The sequence below is a fragment of the Schistocerca gregaria genome, chromosome 5, assembly GCF_023897955.1.
Source record: "Schistocerca gregaria isolate iqSchGreg1 chromosome 5, iqSchGreg1.2, whole genome shotgun sequence".
NCBI classification, from domain to species: domain Eukaryota; kingdom Metazoa; phylum Arthropoda; class Insecta; order Orthoptera; family Acrididae; genus Schistocerca; species Schistocerca gregaria.
The window spans coordinates 69001950-69024060 of NC_064924.1; the positions used below are offsets into that span (position 1 = coordinate 69001950).

The window sequence follows — 22111 nt, forward strand, 5'->3', positions numbered from 1 at the left end:
TCCGGAGATCTTGCTGGCCAGGGTAGTTGACTTACACCTTCTAGAGCACGTTGGGTGGCACGGGATACATGCGGACGTGCATTGTCCTGTTGGAACAGCAAGTTACCTTGCCGGTCTAGGAACGATGGGTTCGATGACGGTTTGGATGTACCGTGCACTATTCAGTGTCCCCTCGACGATCACCAGAGGTGTACGGCCAGTATAGGAGATCGCTCCCCACACCATGATGCCGGGTGTTGGCCCTGTGTGCCTCGGTGGTATGCAGTCCTGATTGTGGCGCTCACCTGCATGGCGCGAAACACACATACGACCATCATTGGCACCAAGGCAGAAGCGACTCTCATCACTGAAGAAGACACGTCTCCATTCGTCCCTCCATTCACGCCTGTCGCGACAACACTGGAGGCGGGCTGCACGATGTTGGGGCGTGAGCGGAAGACGGCCTAACGGTATGCGGGACCGTAGCCCAGCTTCATGGAAACGGGTGCGAATGGTCCTCGCCGATACCCCAGGAGCAACAGTGTCCCTAATTTGCTGGCAAGTGGCGGTGCGGTCCCCTACGGCACTGCGTACGATCCTACGGTCTTGGCGTGCATCCGTGCGTCGCTGCGGTCCGGTCCCAGGTCGACGGCACGTGCACCTTCCGCCGACCACTGGCGACAACATCGATGTACTGTGGAGACCTCACGCCCCACGTGTTGAGCAATTCGGCGGTACGTCCACCCGGCCTCCCGCATGCCCACTATACGCCCTCGCTCAAAGTCCGTCAACTGCACATACGGTTCACGTCCAAGTTGTCGCGGCATGCTACCAGTGTTAAAGACTGCGATGGAGGTCCGTATGCCACGGCAAACTGGCTGACACTGACGGCGGCGGTGCACAAATGCTGCGCAGCTAGCGCCATTCTACGGCCAACAGCGCGGTTCCTGGTGTGTCCGCTGTGCCGTGCGTGTGATCATTGCTTGTACAGCCCTCTCGCAGTGTCCGGAGCAAGTATGGTGGGTCTGACACACCGGTGTCAGTGTGTTCTTTTTTCCATTTCCAGGAGTGTATTTATCAGTGCTTACTATCAATGCTGATTGTTCTTGCTACAAATCTCCTTAAGAATTCTGATCCGTCAATTGTGCTTAATTTATGACTATGGATAGACAAGTAGCATTTGGTGCTGAACAGACATTGGTGCATGCATGCCCATGAATGATTCCTGTACATATTTCAAAGGTTCCTGCTACGGGGAAGATTCGTTTCATGAAAATATCTTTGTTAATGGAAAAACTAGAAAGATTCCTGGCCATGTGGATGGTTAATAAAAGGCTTCTCCTTCTAATGCTTCTAGCTTATTTATCGTTCTCTCTTTCTCTGATAATTACTTCTCTGATTTTCATTCTCATTATAAATACGGGATTCTATTTTAATTGTTTGGAATAATAGCAAATCAATGAATTAAACATTAATTTATTTTACTGATTGCAACATTTAACATGCAGATAATTATGTCAATCTCCTGGTCGCCTTTACAATTATAAGCCAACGGATAATTTACTCAAGTAATGGGTGACGACTGGATGTATTCACATTCAAGCTAGTACTTGTGTGCCAGAGTCATACATTTACTGCGCACCTTATTTTATTTTATGCATCACGATTAGTATCGTGCAACAAGTTACAAGTATTTCAGCACAGTCGAACGCTATCTGGACTTGGTTATGAAGTTCCGGGCTAAGGTGCATTCCGCGATTCTAAATTAGCAGAGGTCTGGCCGTTAGCTCCGCACACTAACGAGCCGCTACACATCGCTTAGCGGGCCCCTTTTTGCTCGCCTCCAAGACCGCGCATTTCCCCAGAGCGACCAGAATTCGGCACATCGCAGCCTCTGTACCTTCTGGACAACGCGGTTCTTTACCTCGGAGCCCAACTCCTTTCAGACTCGAACGCTAAGAGGGTTCCTTAACCAAACTGCCGACTAGGGTCTCCTCCTGCGGTGAAGATACACGCGTAGCTTAACTAAGACAAACTGTCCAAGAATGGAATATTGCTCTCGCTACTTCAACGCTATACAAGACAAGCTAATTCATGTAAGGCACGTGGCATTCCCTGGACAATAAGATCGAACCCACTTCTTACTTGGAAACTTCATAAACATTACCCACGTGATGGTTATTGAAATCGCCCTACAATATATTAATTCACAACTTAAATAACAAGAACAGCTCTCTGGCATCCTAACTAATTCACTGTATTAAGCAAACGGTGGATCTACACATTGCCTACCACGTTACCACCAAGTCCACGTGTTAGCCTACTGTTCAAATTAAATCTCTGGATCGTGATTACTATTACCTTCTTTCAAGATACACAAATTCCCAGAACATATAACAATTCCACAGACATGGAAAACATTGGACATACCTTGTTTTCGCCACTGGGGCGCTTTTGCACAATGAAATTTTCATTGCCGTGATGCCATTCTGCAGCTGACGACTGTCCATATTCGCAATTGCGAATACATTAAACATACTTTCAGGCACTGGAACCAGTATGATTTCCTGGCGGCACCTGTGTGTTCGGCCTGTAGCTGTTATATATGCCAAAGCCGGTTTCCAGTACCTGGGGAACGAGGCTTCCTACAGCTTGGGCACGATGGACTGGACTTCCCCTTACCACCTTGCAAATAAGTACAGTTAGCGTTAGGTGAAAACGGCCAATAGAAATGCCGTAATTCTGCTGCTGGCTGACTGGCTCAAGGGGCCCAATGTTGAACACACTGAAGCGAAAGGAACTGGTGCAGGCACACGTATTCAAATACAGAGATACGTAAACAGTCAGAATACGTTTCTGCGGTCGGCAACGCCTATATAAGACAATAAGTGTGTGGCGCAGTTGTTAGATCGGTTACTGCTGCTACTATGGTAGGTTATCAAGATTTAAGTGAGTTTGAACGCCCTGTTGTAGTCAGCGCACGAGCGATGGGACCAGCATCTCCGAGGTAGCGGCGTGGATTTTCCCGTGCGACCATTTTACGAGTGTACCTTCAAAATTAGGAATCCATAAATATTCCTTTGTTGTTTGGGAACATGAAGTCCATGAATGGCTGCAAATGGTCTCCAAGTAGCCGAATATAAGCATTTCCAGTCAATCATCTGTTGAGTTGAACTAGAGAACCCAATCCATTCCATATAAACATAGCTCCTTGCCCGATATACACTCCTGGAAATGGAAAAAAGAACACATTGACACCAGTGTGTCAGACCCACCATACTTGCTCCGGACACTGCGAGAGGGCTGTACAAGCAATGATCACACGCACGGCACAGCGGACACACCAGGAACCGCGCTGTTGGCCGTAGAATGGCGCTAGCTGCGCAGCATTTGTGCACCGCCGCCGTCAGTGTCAGCCAGTTTGCCGTGGCATACGGAGCTCCATTGCAGTCTTTAACACTGGTAGCATGCCGCGACAGCGTGGACGTGAACCGTATGTGCAGTTGACGGACTTTGAGCGAGGGCGTATAGTGGGCATGCGGGAGGCCGGGTGGACGTACCGCCGAATTGCTCAACACGTGGGGCGTGAGGTCTCCACAGTACACCGATGTTGTCGCCAGTGGTCGGCGGAAGGTGCACGTGCCCGTCGACCTGGGACCGGACCGCAGCGACGCACGGATGCACGCCAAGACCGTAGGATCCTACGCAGTGCCGTAGGGGACCGCACCGCCACTTCCCAGCAAATTAGGGACACTGTTGCTCCTGGGGTATCGGCGAGGACCAGTCGCAACCGTCTCCATGAAGCTGGGCTACGGTCCCGCACACCGTTAGGCCGTCTTCCGCTCACGCCCCAACATCGTGCAGCCCGCCTCCAGTGGTGTCGCGACAGGCGTGAATGGAGGGACGAATGGAGACGTGTCTTCTTCAGCGATGAGAGTCACTTCTGCCTTGGTGCCAATGATGGTCGTATGCGTGTTTGGCGCCGTGCAGGTGAGCGCCACAATCAGGACTGCATACGACCGAGGCACACAGGGCCAACACCCGCCATCACGGTGTGGGGAGCGATCTCCTACACTGGCCGTACACCTCTGGTGATCGTCGAGGGGACACTGAATAGTGCACGGTATATCCAAACCGTCATCGAACCCATCGTTCTACCATTCCTAGACCGGCAAGGGAACTTGCTGTTCCAACAGGACAATGCACGTCCGCATGTATCCCGTGCCACCCAACGTGCTCTAGAAGGTGTAAGTCAACTACCCTGGCCAGCAAGATCTCCGGATCTGTCCCCCATTGAGCATGTTTGGGACTGGATGAAGCGTCGTCTCACGCGGTCTGCACGTCCAGCACGAACGCTGGTCCAACTGAGGCGCCACGTGGAAATGGCATAGCAATCCCTTCCACAGGACTACATCCAGCATCTCTACGATCGTCTCCATGGGAGAATAGAAGCCTGCATTGCTGCGAAAGGTGGATATACACTGTACTAGTGCCGACATTGTGCATGCTCTGTTGCCTGTGTCTATGTGCCTGTGGTTCTGTCAGTGTGATCATGTGATGTATCCGACCCCAGGAATGTGTCAATAAAGTTTCCCCTTCCTAGGACAATGAATTCACGGTGTTCTTATTTCAATTTCCAGGAGTGTGTGTGTGAATGGCTAAGGGACCGAGCTGCTCAGGTCATCGGTCCCTAGACTTACACACTACTGAAACTGACTTATGCTAAGAACAACACACACACACCCGTGACCGAGGGAGCACACGAACCTCCGGCGGAAGGAGCCGCGCAATCCGTGACTTGGCGCCTCAAACAGCGCGCCCAGTCCGTGTGTTCCCAAACACGGATATCATGTCACCAATCAACAGCTGTGTTCGCAATTGGTTTGAAAAACATTCTGGACAATTCGAGCGAACGATCTGGCCGTCCAGAATGCCCGACATGAATCGAGGTCAATTCGCGTACAAAACCCTGCACCGGCAACACTTTCACAGTTATGGAGGGCTATTTCCGCGTTAAATTTTGAAATTATTTCATATTTGGTTTCGTACTGCATGTATGCTTCCTTCAGATATGTGATTGTAAGCGCGAAAAGAGAGGATGTCAGTCGTGTGTTCCGGCATTCAGTAGTCACTGAGCTACCTACGACACTGATTAAACCGCAGAAACTCACGTGTCTTTCTACAGATATCTGCGCAACGGCTGGTGGAAAGACTTTTGATGTTTGCGTGAAATTTCGCGTCGCTGCAGCAATCCCTGTTAAGAACAAATTACTTATCCCACTTTCACAGCCGCCGACGTGTGCCCAGCGCCGGAATTTGTAACGCTCGATACTCCTGTATTCACGTTCACGACAGTATAAGCGTATCCCTCGTTCCATATTTATTATTACCGGTAAACTAGATTTTTTCTTTCTTTTGTTGAAATGGAGACAACCCTACCGGACAGTGCTAATGTGTGCTGAATTTCGTAAATAAATTACACAGGATGTTTCTGCGATTACGATACAAGTTTTCAGGGACAAATGAGAATAGAAAATAAATCAAATTATTTGAAGAAACGAAGTAAACAGTCACTTTTCAAAATCTTTATTTTATGATAAGAGGCGTATCGGCTTCCACCAAACTTCAGCTGGCATAACGCATTTGTATCTTCATCGGCATAACATATTTGTCGATCTCATTTTGAATGCTGCAGCTGCCTTGTGCAAAATAAAATTTCGTTTAGCTACAACGTTTCTCGAGTAGTACAATAACATTTGATTATTAGATGTATCCACTTAATTCTCTTTTCTAATTTGTGACTTATTTTTACGCATTTATATACGTAGTCCAAAAACTTTTAAGGTCACTGATGCTTTGATGAAGTACAGCTTCCATCAGGTAGATGACTAATACTTTTGTTAGTATCGGAATTTACACTTAAAGTTGATTTTTCTTCACGTTCCAAAGCTGTTTCTGATGACTTAATATCGCTGTCCTGAAAACTACATTTCCCAACAGAATTAAATGATAACTTTTTCGGAAAACCCATAATTGTCTCCCATTCCGACGCATAAGTTTGAAATTTGACTCAAAGGTACTGAAATGCTTCCTCTATAATAGTGCAAACCCGTATTGCCCTGCGACATTACATTCGAACTCCACGGTGCTGCAAACAACGAAGTGTCGACACATACGAAAAAAAGGCCGGAGCTCAGAGGTTCATGTGATGTATAAAGTGGGTTAATGACGTCACAATGGCACCAAATTTCACCACAATTCTGCCCAACGCCACCGTGGACGAGGCAGATGATAGGGAGGTCGTCACAGCCCCTCTTACCTGTATTTCGCCCCTTCTTTTGTTGCCTCTGCGATGGAGGTCAGAACCGCGACTCCCAACATTCAAATCAGGTGGTTTTCTTATGTATGGCCGAGGAAAACATTTCATATACACCGCTGCTCATAAAGGAAACTAAAAGGCCTCAGGCTAATATGTAGCACATATTTATTGAAACTCTAGCAATAAAATAGGCCTCCTTCCTTTCGCTTTCACTTATAGTTTTAAAGATCTTAGAAAGTACCTTAAACAGGAATTGTGCCTCCTTTAATATTTAACAATGGGTTGATACAAAAGATTGTTTATGTGATACTCGTTTTTTTAAAAAAAATCCTATTTCCACGATCACTAGATATGATTTTATTTTCAAAGGTATTACTAAGGAAATACAACTGATGTCGAAGATGAAAGGAGGAGGAAGGGTTGGAGACGGGGGCGCCAAATGGTATGTCCCTTGTGTGGAAAGCTTCCTCGTACCAACCCTGCCACAATTCTAACCAGCATGGACTGCGAAAACATCTGTAATTTAAAACCCAAATCGCGCTTTTCTCACATGGCGTCATGAATGCTTCTGACCAAGGCAGTTACGCAGATGCAGCGGTTCTCGATTTCTGAAAACCATTTGAGTCTCTACTGCACATACTGAAACGTCCCCTTAGAAAAATTATACGTGACTGTGCTTAAACTGACACACAATATTTTTAGCGCAACGCAATCTGACTTTCAATAATCCCTACAAAAGAATGGCCCTGACTAACATTAACCTATACCCTTCACAAATCACTTACCTCACCAAAAATCTTTGTTACTCAAGCTACTGCAATACAGCGTACGCCACTACTGCCAACTAAATAAAAGATTCAAACTACTGAAGGCACTAACTACTGATAGGCATAGTTAGCAAATGAAAGATTTTGATAGAAAACAAACAATGTGTTTACCTTAATAGTCATAATATATATAGCAGTTCATGACATTCATTCTTACAAATTTCATAACTCCTCCATCTCTCTCCCCACATCCGCCACTGCTGGCGGCTCACCTCAAACTGCGCAACGCTACGCGCCGCTAACAGCCAACTGCCCAACGCTACAATGGCGAATGTTACAACAATGCCAACCAGCCACAGACTGCACACAGCACAGCCAGTGATTTTCATACAGAGGTGGTGTTACAAATAATAAAACCTAAACAGCCTACTTACATACCCCCCACGCTCCCCACAAAAAATTTTACAAATTGTTTTGGGCACTGGCCAATACAGATTTGAAAAAAAATTTCATAATTATAATTACAGTAACAAAGAAATCAGATGCACACACTTATTGATACAATGTTGGTCAAAAGCTATAATTTTCTCACATTCCATGAAGACAGTCCTGATCGTTCATCACAGTAAAATAGCAGTGTTTTTGCTCAATGTCTGAGCAGTAAAAGAAAATGCACACGGAAGTAGTGGATTTCCATGCAGTCTTGAAGAAGTAGTGTTGTCCTTCCAACGGAAAGACAGTGCTGACTCTTGACATGCTGACAGGTAATAGACCACAACAGAGCAAACCCACAGCAGAGTCAGTCAAGGTTGAAGACTATTGGTAGGAAGGTCATCACAGAGCAGACCCACTGTAGTCCTGGTAGAGATTATGGTATTGGTGGGCCACCAGAGGTGCAGACCCACAGCAGTCCTTGTAGAAATAATTATATTGGTGAGTCATCAAAGGTGTAGACCCACTGTAGTTCTTGTAGAGATGGCTAGCAGCCAACTGTTGCGACTGTGCAGGTGCACAGTCACCATCGAAGAGTCTCGTGGACAATATAGCAAGTCCATAAACCACCACTTGTCCACTCACAAAGAATTTGTTTGAAATGTCCTTAGAACCAGCAATGCTGTTATCCAGTCCCTTGCTGAATTGTTAACACACGTGCAAACACTATCAGTCCCTACTTCTCACATATTGTCCATATACTATGACCAACAGAAACGTGTGCGGTGAAATGTAAGTTACAAGTTACTTAATCTTTTGTAGGGATTATTGAAAGTCAGATTGGGTTGCACTAAAAATATTGTGTGTTAGTTTAAGCACAATCACGTATAATTTTTCTAAGGGGACGTTTCAATACAACTATTATCGAAAGTACGATCTTATGATGTATCAAGCGAGACTGGTGACAGGGTTAAGGATTTCTTGGTGGAGAGAACGCAGGATGTTATCTCTGGAGAATCATCAGTTATCTAGACGTAAATTCAGGCGTGCGGCAGGGATGTGTCGGGACCCTTGCGGTTCATGTGGGATATCAATGAGCACGTACTCATCTTGGCTACTTCGAAATACAACTGTTCTAAAGAACAATTGCTCATAGTTTTTAAGGTATGCATTTTAGATCAAATGTTTAGTGGACATTTTTTCTTGTTTTGGTCCATACTACTGCTTCCCAAAATGTGGAAAGCAAAGAGCTTTCAGTAAAAGAGCTTTGCTTCACAGTATCGAAGATGAAAAATTGCTCGTAGCTCTGAAGGTATGCATTTTCGCCCCTATGTTTACTGAGACATTTTTTTGTCCAGTATCGTGAACTTTCAACTGTATGCGTTTACGCCATTAATTATGATACACGCTGTATACGCGATCTTCCTCGTGAACCCGTCTATCTAACAATGAAAAGCAGCAAAATAATTACGGTAGTTCCTGAGATTAGCCTTCAAGTACAGGGGAGATAATCTGGTGAGGGGACTTACTTTAGTAACATCTATAAAAGTATATAAAAATTTTTTGGGCTGTAATGCCAAGCACTGTTAGATAAAAATTAAATTTACAATATTAGATTGCAAGTAGTCCTCTATTTCCTTTATCAGATGCAGGCACAAGGTATGCAGGCACAAGTTATATGTGCAAATTTAATTACCTTACTTGGAAAGAAATTAGAGGTCTAGTTACAAGATCCGAAAGGGCAGACTGCAGTTATAATAGTCGAACGATATGATTGGAAAACACTGGTCGGAAGAGAAGTAATACACTACTGTCCATTAAAACTGCTACACCAAGAAGAAAAGCAGATGATAAACGGGTATTCGTTGGACAAATATATTATACTAGAGCTGAAATGTGATTACACTTTCACGCATTTTGGGTGCATAGATCCCGAGAAATCAGTACCCAGAACAACCACCTCTGGCAGTAATAACGGCCTTGATACGCCTAGGCATTGAGTCAAACACAGCTCGGATAGCGTGTACAGGTACAGCTGCTCATGCAGCTTCAACACGATACCACAGTTCATGAAGAGTAGTGACTGGCGTATTGTGACGAGCCAGTTGCTCAGCCACCATAGAGCAGACGTTTTCAATTAGTGAGAGATCTGGAGAATGTGGTGGCCAGGGCAGCAGTCGAACATGTTCTGTATCCAGAAAGGCCCGTACAGGACCTGCAACATGCGGTCGTGCATTATCGTACTGAAATGTAGGGTTTCGCAGGGATCGTACAGGACCTGCAACATGCGGTCGTGGATTATCCTACGGAAATGTAGGGTTTCGCAGGGATCGAATGAAGGGTAGAGCCACGGGTCGTAACACATCTGAAGTGTAATGTCCACTGTTGAAAGTACCGTCAATGCGAACAAGAGGTGACCAATGGCACCCCATACCATCACGCCGGGTGATACGCCAATATGGCGATCACGAATACACGCTACCAATGTGCGTTCATCGTGATGTCTCCACACACGAATACGACCTTCATGATACTGTAAATAGAACCTGGATTCTTCCGAAAAAAAAAAAGACGTTTTGCCATTCATGCAGCCAGGTTCGTCGTTGAGTACACCATAGCAAACGCTCCTGTCTGTGATGCAGCGTCAAGGGTAACCGCAGCCATGGTCTCCGAGCTGATAGTCCGTGCTACTGCAAACGTCGTCGAACTGTTCGTGCAGATGGTTGTTGTCTTGCAAACGTCCCCATCTGTTGACTCAGGGATCCAGGCGTGGCTGCACGATCCGTTACAGCCATGCGGATAAGATGACTGTCATCTCGACTGCTAGTGATACGAGGCCGTTGGGATCCAGCACCATGTTCCCGTATTACCCTCCTGAACCCACCAATTCCATGTTCTGCTAAGAGTCATTGAATCTCGATGAACGGGAGCAGCAATGTAGCGAAACGATAAACCGCAATCGCGATAGGCTACAATCCGACCTTTATCAAAGTCGGAAACGTGATGGTACGCATGTCTTCTCCTTACACGAGGCATCACAGCAACGTTTCACCAGGCATCGCCGGTCAACTGCTGTTTGTGTATGAGAAATCGGTTGGAAACTTTCCTCATGTCAGCACGTTGTAGGTGTCGTCACCGGTGCCAACCTTGTGTGAATGCTCCGATAAGCTAAACATTTGCATATCACAGCATATTCTTCCTGTCGGGTACATTTCATATCTGTAGCACGTCATCTTCGTGGTGTAGCAATTTTAATGGCCAGTAGTGTACAAGGTTTAGGATATCCATGATGTTATTGAATCTCTACATACGAGCAAGCAGCTAAGGGAAGCAAGGAGGATTTGAAGAGAGAATTTAAGTTCAGGGAGGAGTAATAAAAACTTTGAGGTGTAGTTCTGTCAGAAACAGGACAGACTAATGTAGAAAACAGTCTTCGGACGCAACGACACTCTCTTAGAAATGGGTGAAAAGCAAGGCAAGGGCATCAGAGCCGCTAGTCCTACATTGTGTGTGACTAAATGAGCAGAGCGTGCAATACACAGGTTTGGTAGCGCGGTGCCTACAGCCCGTGTTCCGCCCCGGAGGGCGGCGCTGGGTTGACCCAGCTACTAACAGGTGGGCGGCGCGGCTGGCACACCGACGGCTCCATCCGTCAGTGTCGCTGCGGAGCAGCGCGCGCGAATTGCTGCCCGCCTCCCCCTGGAGACACGGCGCCCCAGATGAGACCCGGACAAAGGGGTCGGCGTTACCGCGTCTGGCTCCGAGGGTGCCCGCCCTGACACCTCGACAAATGGTCACGCCGCGCATCGGCGTGATAGGGAAGCCGCGGGCTCCCGAGACAAATAGTGACGCGCCGTCTTAGAATCGACTTTCTACTTCTCCAGGGTGAAGCACTAACAAGGAAGCGAAGCGAAATTTCTTGGTTTGAGAGAGTACATGATGACATTTCAGTGACTATAACATCGAGTCAAAGTTACGAAGAATTAGGCAGTATGAGCCCTCTTGTTAGGAAAAATGTTACACCTCCTCTCATCTGGATGCATGGACTGATTCCGTTGGGAAGGTTGTCATAAAGCCATTGTATCCTCTCCTGAGAGAAGCTGGCCCACAACAGTTGTACGCCACCCCCTCGTTCTCCAGAGCTGCTAACAGAAATCGGCATTCCTTCAGACCCTTTTAATGCTTTCAACTACTTTAATACGTTACTCGCCATTATTATTGCTACAGCACGAAGATCACATGCTACAGACGCGATATTTAACCGACAGGAAGAAGATGCTGTGATATGCAAATGATTAGCTTTTCAGAGCATTCACCCAAGCCTGGCGCCGGTGGTGGCACCTACAACGTGCTCACATGACGCAACTTTCCAACCGATTACTCATACACAAACAGCAGTTGACCGGCGCTGCCTGGTGAAACGTTGTTGTCATGCCTCGTCTGAGGAGGAGACATGCGTACCATCACGTTTCCGACTTTGATAAAGGTCGGATTGTAGCCTATCGCTATTGCGGTTTATCGAATCGCGACATTGCTTCTCGCGTTGGTCGAGGTCCGATGACTGTTAGCAGAATATGGAATCGGTGGGTTCAGGAGGGTAAAACGGAACGGCCCCGTATCACTAGCAATCGAGATGACAGACATCTTATCCGCATGGCTGTAACGCATCGTGCAGCCACGTCTCGATCCCCGAGTCAACAGACGGGAACGTCTGCAAGACAACAACCATCTGAACGAACAGTTTGACGACGTTTGCAGTAGCACGGACTATCAACTCGGAGACCGTGGCGGCGGTTACCCTTGACGCTGCATCACAGACAGGAGCGCCTGTGATCGTGTACTCAATGACGAACCTGGGTGCACGAATGGCAAAACGTCATTTTTTTCTGATGAATCCAGGTTCTGTGTACAGCATCGTGATGGTCGCATCCGTGTTTGGTGACATCGAGGTGAACACACATTGGAAGCGTGTATTCGTCATCACCATACTGGCGTATCGCCCGGCGTGATGGTATGGGGTGCCATTTGTTACACGTCTCGGTCACCTCTTGTTCGCATTGACGGCATTTTGAACAGTGGACGTTACATTTCAGATGTGCTACGACCCGTGGCTCTACCGTTCATTCGATCCCTGCGAAACCCTACATTTCAGCAGGATAATGCACGACCGCATGTTACAGATTCTGTACGGGCTATTCTGGATATAGAAAATGTTCGACTGCTGCCCTGGCCAGCACATTCTCCAGATCTCTCACCAATTGAAAATGTCTGGTCAATGGTGGCCGAACAACTGGCTCGTCACAAAACCCCAGTGACTACTCTTAATGATCTGTGGTATCGTGTTGAAGCTGCATGGGCAGCTGTAACTGTACACCTCGTCCAAGCTCTGTATCACTCAATGCCCAGGTGTATCAAGTCCGTTATTACGGCCAGAGGTGGTTGTTCTGGGTACTGACTTCTCAGGATCTATGTACCCAAAATGTGTGAAAATGTAATCACATGTCAGTTCTAGTATGATATATTTGTCCCATGAATACCCATTTGTCATCTGCATTTCTTCTTGGTGTAGCAGTTTTAATGGCCAGTAGTGTAATTTTTATCTCTTCACTTCTCTACTAGCTCTTTGTACACTATTGTTATTGTTACTAAAATCGTAGGTGTCTGTGGCGTGTTCGAAAAGGGGGTCAGAAGTGGAACTGGAGGGGAGGGTAAGAAGCTACTTGGGTGGTAAGTGGTATTGGGCGGAGAGTGAGGGGTGGGGGAGGGGAGGAGCTGGTGGTAGCCAACTGTGGTCTCCTTTCACAATGGGTCGCTGGATCCGCACGTGAGCGAAGCTGCGCCGTGCTGTTGTGAGAGGAGGGCAGAGCGGCGGCTGACGCCCGCGCGCTGCTGGCCGTGTTGCAGTGTGGAGCGTGGCGCTGGAGCTGCAGGGCCCGGTGCTGGTGGTGGAGCCGCCGGCGCGCCTCGAGTTCTCCAACAGCTCCGGCGCGCGGCTGGACTGCGCGGCGCACGGCTCGCCGCCGCCGCGGCTCTCGTGGCTGCTGGCCGACGGGTCTGCGGCGCCGCCCGTGGCCGGCCTGCGGCTGCCGCACGACAACGGCTCGCTGGAGTTCCCGCCCTTCCCCGCCGACCGCTACCGCCACGACGTGCACTCGGCGCGCTACCGCTGCAGGGCCGCCAACGCCCTCGGCACCGTGCTCTCCAGGGACGTGCTCGTGCGAGCAGGTACGTGCCGCTCGCTTCCCACAACGCCATTCAGTAGACTTACACCCCAGGTGACGTAAGAAACAGATTGCCCGATCGCTTGGTCTAGCAGGCAACCCTTGTCAGGGAACGACTACCAGGCGGCAACAGCGTCACACCCTTACTTGTGGCACCAACCACTAGATGGCACTCCGTTCTGTGACATACGTGGCAACATCGTCCGAACGCTTGCAGCTTTCCACCATTTGGCGTCTGTGAAGTACAGCTGTTTCTGACATACCGGTGGTAGTGGATGGAGCCGTCATTCCGAGTGCCTGCGAGAATATCAACTGTCGAAGGAGTACACGGACAAATGCTGAACTAAAAATATTCAGATTTCCCGACAAAGATGAAGAAAGGTTACGGGAGTGGATTTTAAATTCGGGTAAATCAATAAATTAGTTACGAGTAAGAATTAATAAAGAGCCCTAAGCGTTCGATCCTATCCAAATTTTGTTCACTTATATTCTGATATAACGTGGTAGCCCTTCCTGTACAAGAATCATATCATATAATTTTTAAACGAAATCTCTGCAGCGATTTGAACTTTTTAAAACTGTTTATTCACTTCAATATCGTAATTTTTTCTGTAGAGGCATTTTTGTGTACAGTATGAAAACTGAAACCAATATATGATTTGGATAACAAAATGCAAAGCATTTTTGGTAAACAATTTAAGAAGCATTACCTTACAAGACCTTTCGCTTGGTACTTGAAAATCGCTCTAGAGCTGAAATCGCAACAGTGAAATAAATGAATAATACCGTCATCTAACTGCTACGTCATCGGTCCCTCTAAATCCTGGTATGTACTAGAGCGAACGAAGTTAACGAGTGTAAAACGTCGTTTACACTGCTGCAAACGAGTATTCATAGATAATTCGCCAATGTTCATTGCCATTCGTTTATACCTGTGAACAAGCGTTTATACTGGAATGAAGGGAGGAGAATAGAAGAGAACAAGCATAGCATGCGAACTATAGACGCTGCCGATTTTAATTTTGTTATCTGTGCGCTAATAATCCTCACACAGCTTTCACTCGAAAACAACACTAATTATAGCAATAGTTCTGCGCGAGTGAGGATATTCCCAGTAATATCGTTGTTAAGTGCTTACATGAAATTACATTCGTTTACAACCAACAGTAATCAAATGCAAAATGTGATTATACTTAAGAACGCTTACAGAGATACTTAGAATGGAAGCAAAATCTGTTTCTTAAACTTATTTACAGTCTCAGTGTGAAAAATATATTGTCGTTATAACTCACATAATTCCCATACATACTCTATGCAAAATAAATAATTATGTCGGTAATGTCAGGACGCGAAACAGACTGCTCAATGCAATATTTGTCACTAAATTAACTGATTATATTTCAAAGACTTTGAGAAGATTCTGAGAACTTTCTACTGTTAACCTGCACGTGGAGATCTTTTTTACCACCATAACCCGTATCAGAAGAGCTGTATAACAAACAGGAAATAGACGGCATGGAAGGCGAGTGTAAAACGTATGCGACTGCAATGCAGTCTGCATTTAAACAGTAACTCGCGAGAAAGGTTTGTGTCTTACTTTTCATTTATTTCATTTCGCATATGATTGTGTGAAGTATCCCTACATTAGAAATAAGCTTCATTTGTAGAATTACAGGAGCTAATCTACATTATTCGGTTGAAAACTCGGGAAAAACCACAGCTGATCATGAGCTCAGTCAGCTGTGTCACGAATGCATTTCGCGCGCAGCGCTCTAGCCGAACACAAATCAGCGCCATTCACGTCACCGAAGATACAGCGTTGCCAATTCCGTGACGCGGACAGGTCAGGTAGCATTGTAGCATCGCCTGCGACATCTGTTGACCGACGGGAAAACTATTTTTACGGTTGCCAGTTCCGCCGTAAGGATGGTCAATCTGTTTCTTACGTGATCTGGACATCCTTTTTTCCCTATATTCCCCAGTGCTCTTGACTGGTTTAGTGCAGTCCGCCTGGATGTCCTCTCACGTGTCAACCTCTTCATGTCAGAGTAACTCTTGTGATATGTAGTGCGCTTCTGGAGGCGCAATAAGAACACAGTCCAGGTAACCAATACATAACAAGATTCTTAGTAAACACGTTAACTCAAATCTGATCCTTGAAGTAATTTTTTACACTGACAGTACATGGTTAAGTCAGAGCTGCACTCGAACTGCACAATAAGTGTTTGCTGGGCTAACAGCCCCGAGATATATCAAAGTGAATCACTTTCTTCCCTTTGAAACGCAAAATTTAGTAACACGAAGCAGCACGGCAGCCAGTATGAAAGTCCGCAAATGTCTCCAGTGAAGAGGTCACGTCATCACAAAGCCTGGTGATTGCACTGGCTGCTCCACACTGAGTATGGCGGCTGTTAACATATGGCATCGAAAATCCTGATGGTCCCTGAGGAATCGCTACTGCGGTCGGGACTCCTCTCAGAGAGGTCATTAGTAATGAACAGCCCACGCACAGGCCTAAATACCGTGAAGGGTCCACGATACAGTGGGGCCTATTCGTGGCCAGCGACCTCTCAGGGCGATCACGCTGGCGGCTGCTGCCCAACAGGTGCGCGGATCCTTCTCGCTGTCGTCTGCTGATGTGGCCCCTGCGGCGTTCCTTTACAGGCCACCCGCTTGACGCTGATGTCTGACTGGTTGCTATGTGAGAGCGGAAATAGCCCTGACACAGTTTCTGGCCGGCCGGGGTGGGGAGCGGTTCTAGGCGCTACAGTCTGGAACCGCGTGACTTCTCCGATAGCAGGTTCGAATCCTGCCTCGGGCATGGATGTGTGTGATGTCCTTAGGTTAGTTAGGTTTAAGTAGTTCTAAGTTCTAGGGGACTGATGAACTTAGCAGTTAAGTTCCATAGTGCTCAGAGCCATTTGAACCAAGTGAACTCTTCTCTCCAAAGTACACCACAAACGCTGAATAACATTGAGATCTGGTGACAGTGGTGGTCAGGGAGAGAAGATGCAGCAGTTCATTCTTGTTCTCACAAAACCAGTCCTGGATGATGGGAACCGTGTAAACATGGGCGCTGTCGTCTTGGAACGCAGGGTCACCATTCTAGAACAAGCGTTGTACCATGGCATGAACCGTATCAGCCAAAATGGTCACACAATCTTTGGCAGTGATGTGACCTTGCAGAGTAAAAAGCGTCCCACGGAATACGATGATATGGCCGTCCAAATCATCACCAAACCCCCGCCATATTTCACTCTTGGGATGTAAGCATGGCCAAAAGATGGAAACAGTGTGAAATAAGATTCATCTGATCAAATGACATTCTTTCATTGTTCCATAATCCAGATTTTATGGATTCGGCAACACGTTTTAATGATAGACTCTACTATTAGACTTCTTTTGGCCAGTACTGTCCTATTTGACTGTGGTGGTCTACTTTCGTGGACATTATTGATTCATCCATCTTGTGTTATTTTGTTTCCACGGTAGAAGAATATCTTCATATCATGTTTTGAAGTAAAGTTCGTCACTCATCTTATTTCTGCTACTCTTCACTACTTTCTTCTTCCTTCAGTTCGCTCTCGATCCTTTTTCCGTACTCATTACACTGTTCATTCCATTTAACAGGCCCTGTAATTCATCTTTGCTTTATGTCATCAGCGAATCTTACCACTGATACCCTTCCACTTCAAGTTTTAGTCTCACTGTTGGTTCTTTCTTTGTATTTTCCTCACTGTTTCTTCAATGCATAGGCTAAATCCTAGAGGTGAAAGACTGCATCTCTGTCTTACACCTTCTTTAATCCAAGCACTTTTTCTTCGTCTTCCATTCTTATTGTGCCCTCTACGTTCTTGTATATGTTGCACATTTCCCGCCTTTCCCTATAACTTACTGACATTTTTCATAGTTTCGAACAACGTGCGCTATTTAACATTGTTCAACGCTTTTTTATAAGTCAACAAATGCCATGATTTTTCTTAGTATTACTTCCATTATCAAGCTCTATGTCAGGACCGCCACTCTGATGCCTTCACCTATCCTAAAGTCAAACTAATTATCATCTAACAGATCCTCAATTTTCTTTTCCATTCTTCTGTATATATTCTTCTCAGAAACTTCGATGCATGAGCTACTCAGCTGACTGTGTGATAGTTCTCACAATTTTCTGTCCTTGCTCTCTTCGAGATTGACTCAGTGAATCACACTTATCTGCCGTTACTGTCTTCAAGATTGAGTCAATGAATTTTTCGAAACTCTTATGGTATGTCTCCAGCCACATATATTCTACAAATAAACTCGAATAGTCGTTTGGCTGCCACTTCCGACAACGATTTTAGAAACTCCGAAGGGATGTTATCTACCGCTTCTGCTTCATGTGATGTCAGACTACTTCTCGCCATCGTAGAAGCTTCCGTGTAGCCCTCCGTGTAGTCTTTTCACCTATCCGTTCTCTCCTCTGGGTTTAACATAGAATTCTCATTTGCACTCTTAAGCCCACGCTTTTAATTTCAGCGGAAGTTGTTTCCACCTTTCTGTATGCTATATCTGGCCTTCCTTCGACCTTTTTTTCTTTTATTCTATTTTTTCCTACAGTCATTTGGTTTTGTCTTCCCCGCACTTCCTGTTTATTTCGTCCCCTTGTGGCGTTGTTTTATTCCTGTGTTCCCCTGAACAATTTTCTATCTCCTTCTTTCGACGATCAGTACAGCTATTTCTCCTGTTATTCAATGTTTCTTAGCGGTTACTTCCTTGTGCTTTTGTTTCTCTGTCCAACATCTGTGATTGCGTTTTTAGAGCTTTCCATTTCTCTTCAATTATACTGCCTACTGTAATATTCATTATTGCAGTATCTACATCCTTAACGATCTTAAGCATCCGGTCCTTCCTCAGTACTTTAGTGTCCCATTTCTTTCCACGATGTTTCTTCCAGACGATTCTCTTAAGCTCCAGTCTACTCTTCATCATTAATAAATTGTGATATGATTCAATGTCAGCCCGTGGGTATGCCTAAAGAACCAATATTTGATTTTGGAATATCTGTCTGACCATCATGTAATATAACTGGAATCGTGTCTCTGGGTTTTTTCCAAGTATAACTCCTCTCTGTGTGATTTTTAAACAGAGAATTCGCTATTGCCGCCTGAAATTTATTGCGTAATTCAATTAGCCTTTTTCGTCTCTCATTTCTGCCATCATTCCCACACTCTTCTATAAGTCTGTTTTCTATTCCTTCTCCTACAACTGCATTCCAATCACCCATTATTACGAGATTATGATTTCCCTATACATATTCAATTATCGAATAGACATTTTCCTGTATTTCTTCTACCTCTTCGTCTTATGCTTGTGACGTCGGCATTTATACGTGAACTATTGTTGCTGGCACTGATGTGCTGTCAATTCTGATGAGTACAACCATAATACTGAACTTGTAACGAAAATTCGCTCTACTGTGTACAAATATAGTGAACTTTAATCGTCTATTTTACGAATGTTTGGTAACTGCGTGACTCTTCTACAGCCTTGAACGGTTGTCTTACCGTCAAACCAAGCATTCGCAACGAATAATAAAAAATAACACTTCGAAAACTGCTGTTTCTGGAACCGAATTTTTAGTAAAAGTTAATCTTGTGTAAACCCGTTCGACTATTGCTAAGCTGTCGGCAGTATTCCGGAACATTTAGTGGAATTTTAGGGCGGCCAGTCTCTCTAAAAACATTTATCATTACACTTCTGTCGTACAGTAGTTATCGTTAACAGAAACCGTAATTGAAAATACAACACTTGCCATAAAGCAAACGTATTCCAGAAGTCTACCACTAATACTTATACATCACACTAGCAATCGCAGAAATTCGACTTCCTCAAGCTTCTTGCCGCGAGTCACGTGACTTAGATGTTGGTTTCAGTATTACAACGTCGCCTGCAGTCTGTTATTATGGTCGAAGTATGGGTCACTGTCAGATATCGACAATTTTAATGCAAGGCGAGGACCCAAAATCCAACATGTTTTTATTGTATTGTATTTTATTTTATTTTGTGAATTACCCACGTACGAACAAAACATAGTTAAGACAAGGAGCTAGTTTTTTGTAATTACTGTTCAACTGGCTCTGCAGTATCTGATGAAGGAATGGTACGAAGAAAATCCTAAAAAACATAAGATTGGAACCAAGAAGGATCAAAGTTAAATTGCTTTGGATTCGCAGATGACTTAGCGTTACTAGCTAATAACATTCATGAAACCAGAAATCAAATAAAAACCCTACAAAATATAGCACAAAAAACAGGACTCCACGTATCATTCGAAAATTTTGAGATAATGGCAGCAGGTAATCAACCACATAAAAATAAATCACAGGAAAGTAAAAATAGTGAAACAATTTAAATACCTAGAAGACATTATAACGTACAACTTGGACGAGAAACCTGCATGGCAAGAAATAACTAACAAAGCAGTAAAAGCCGTAATTAGCTTACAAGAAAAATGTCTAGCAGTGAAAAATTAAAACAATACAAGACGCTAGTTCAACCACAGGCGAAGTGAGGAAGTAAAACTCTTCTCAGAGTCACCCAGAAAAACAGAATCAGCAAAATTGTAAAATTAGAGGAATAATAAGTAGAACAGGCATAAATAAGATGCATCAAAAAGATGGACAATGGCGCATAATGCCAGATGAAGTGGTGGACAACGAAGTGAAGCCCATTACAGGTACTATACGGAGAAAAGGATCTCATTGTTGGGTACATTATGATGACACCAGAAACCAGATTCCGAAGAAAAATTATACAGAAGCTTTGGTACATGAAGCAACAAGTAGGAAGGATGAAGGAAGTCAGGGAGGATACGAAAGAGTTAGAATTAATCCTAGACGATCTGCAAAGCAAAAAGGAAAATTTAAAGAAACCGAAAATATTTAAACCAAGAACAGACAAACGACAAATAATCAAAAGTTTATTTACAGACGAAGAACGGCAAAAATGATCAGAAACAATGAAAAGATACTGGGCAATTCGAAAAGAAAGTCTACTGAACATCATGACCAGAAACACAACTGACTGAAGTGGTCCAATGTGGCCGTAAAAGCAGAAGAAGAAGAAGAAGAAGAAGAAGAACGCTGCAGTTACTATTGTCGGTAGATATTTTATTGTTTTAACTTCATGAACTAAGTTTTACAACATGATGATAACGGAATTGTATCTCGAAACTTGTTGTTGAGCTACATGTAGACAGAAATACGGTTGATTGCTAACAATTATTACTACTATCTGGTTAATCTTCAGGATTCTTCTGTAGCACCACATTTCAAAAGCTTCTAGTCTATTCTTTTCTGATTTTTTATCGTCCATATTTCATTTGCGTACAAAGCTAGACCCCAAAAAAAATTTTGAGCAGCTCATAGTGGCTTGCCTTTAATGTATTACGTTTTTTGTGACTGAAGTTTTATCGCTCGTTTTTTAGCTTAATACGTGACATGTAAGCACTGTTTCTTTTTTCGTACTTCTAGCCAGTACTTACACTTCTTTCCTGTAATTCTGTAATTATGTTATACACCAGTTTGAGAGTTCTATTTCTGATGAAGGCACTCATAGCAGCGCCGGAAGCTGGGTCAAAGGACTTCCTTTTCTGCGACCGAGGGCTGCGGTTAATTTTATCTTTAGGAAGGTCTTCATAATACTTTTTATGCTGAGTATGGAGGACAGCTGCGACTGTTTAAAATCTTTATTCGAAGACACGACCAGTTTCGCAAGCTGTATTAGCGTCGTCATATGTTTATAATCGACCCACAAATGCGATCTGTTTAAAAGCCGGGAAAAGCACATTCTCCAAAGTTTTTGAGCTTTCGCACATTTGCGAGCTAGAAATTTTAAATACCTTGGTCAGTATATTAGGAAATGTGCTTTTGTCCGAATTTTAGACAGATCGCTTTTGTGGACTGACTATAAATAGCTGATGATGGATATGCAGTCTGCTAAATCGTCGTATCTTTGAATAAAAATTTTAAGAAGTCGCAGCGGCTCTTCTTATTCAAAATGGAATAGTTCGACTGTGGATGCCCTAAGTACAAAGTGTTATACTTAAATTTATATTAGATGTTAATAAATTACTCTTTTTCAGAAATGATTTTCTCGCTATTGCAAGTCTGCATTCTGTATCTTCTCTACTTCGGCCATCAGTTATTTTGACGTCCAAATCTCAAGACTGATCTACTATTTTTAGCCCCTCATTTTAAAACGTAATTCCCTCACCATTCCAGAACCCTCGGCTTACTTTTGTTCATGTTCGTCTTATAACCAATTCGGAAAACACTACACATTCCGCTCAACAACTCTTCCATGTCCTTGGCTGACTATGACAGAATAAATGTCATCAACAAACCTCAAAGTTT

The 22111-nt window shown here is 44.7% G+C and overlaps 1 protein-coding gene across 1 annotated transcript in view; it reads left to right on the top strand.

Moving 5' to 3' along the window:
- Window positions 1-22111, top strand: part of LOC126273226 (Down syndrome cell adhesion molecule-like protein Dscam2) — a 376826-nt gene that overhangs the window by 13813 nt on the left and 340902 nt on the right. The window contains exons 2-3 of the mRNA XM_049976769.1: window positions 11063-11342; window positions 13402-13722. Of these exons, the coding sequence (XP_049832726.1) occupies window positions 11063-11342; window positions 13402-13722 (601 nt within the window). The remainder of the gene's footprint in view (window positions 1-11062; window positions 11343-13401; window positions 13723-22111) is intronic.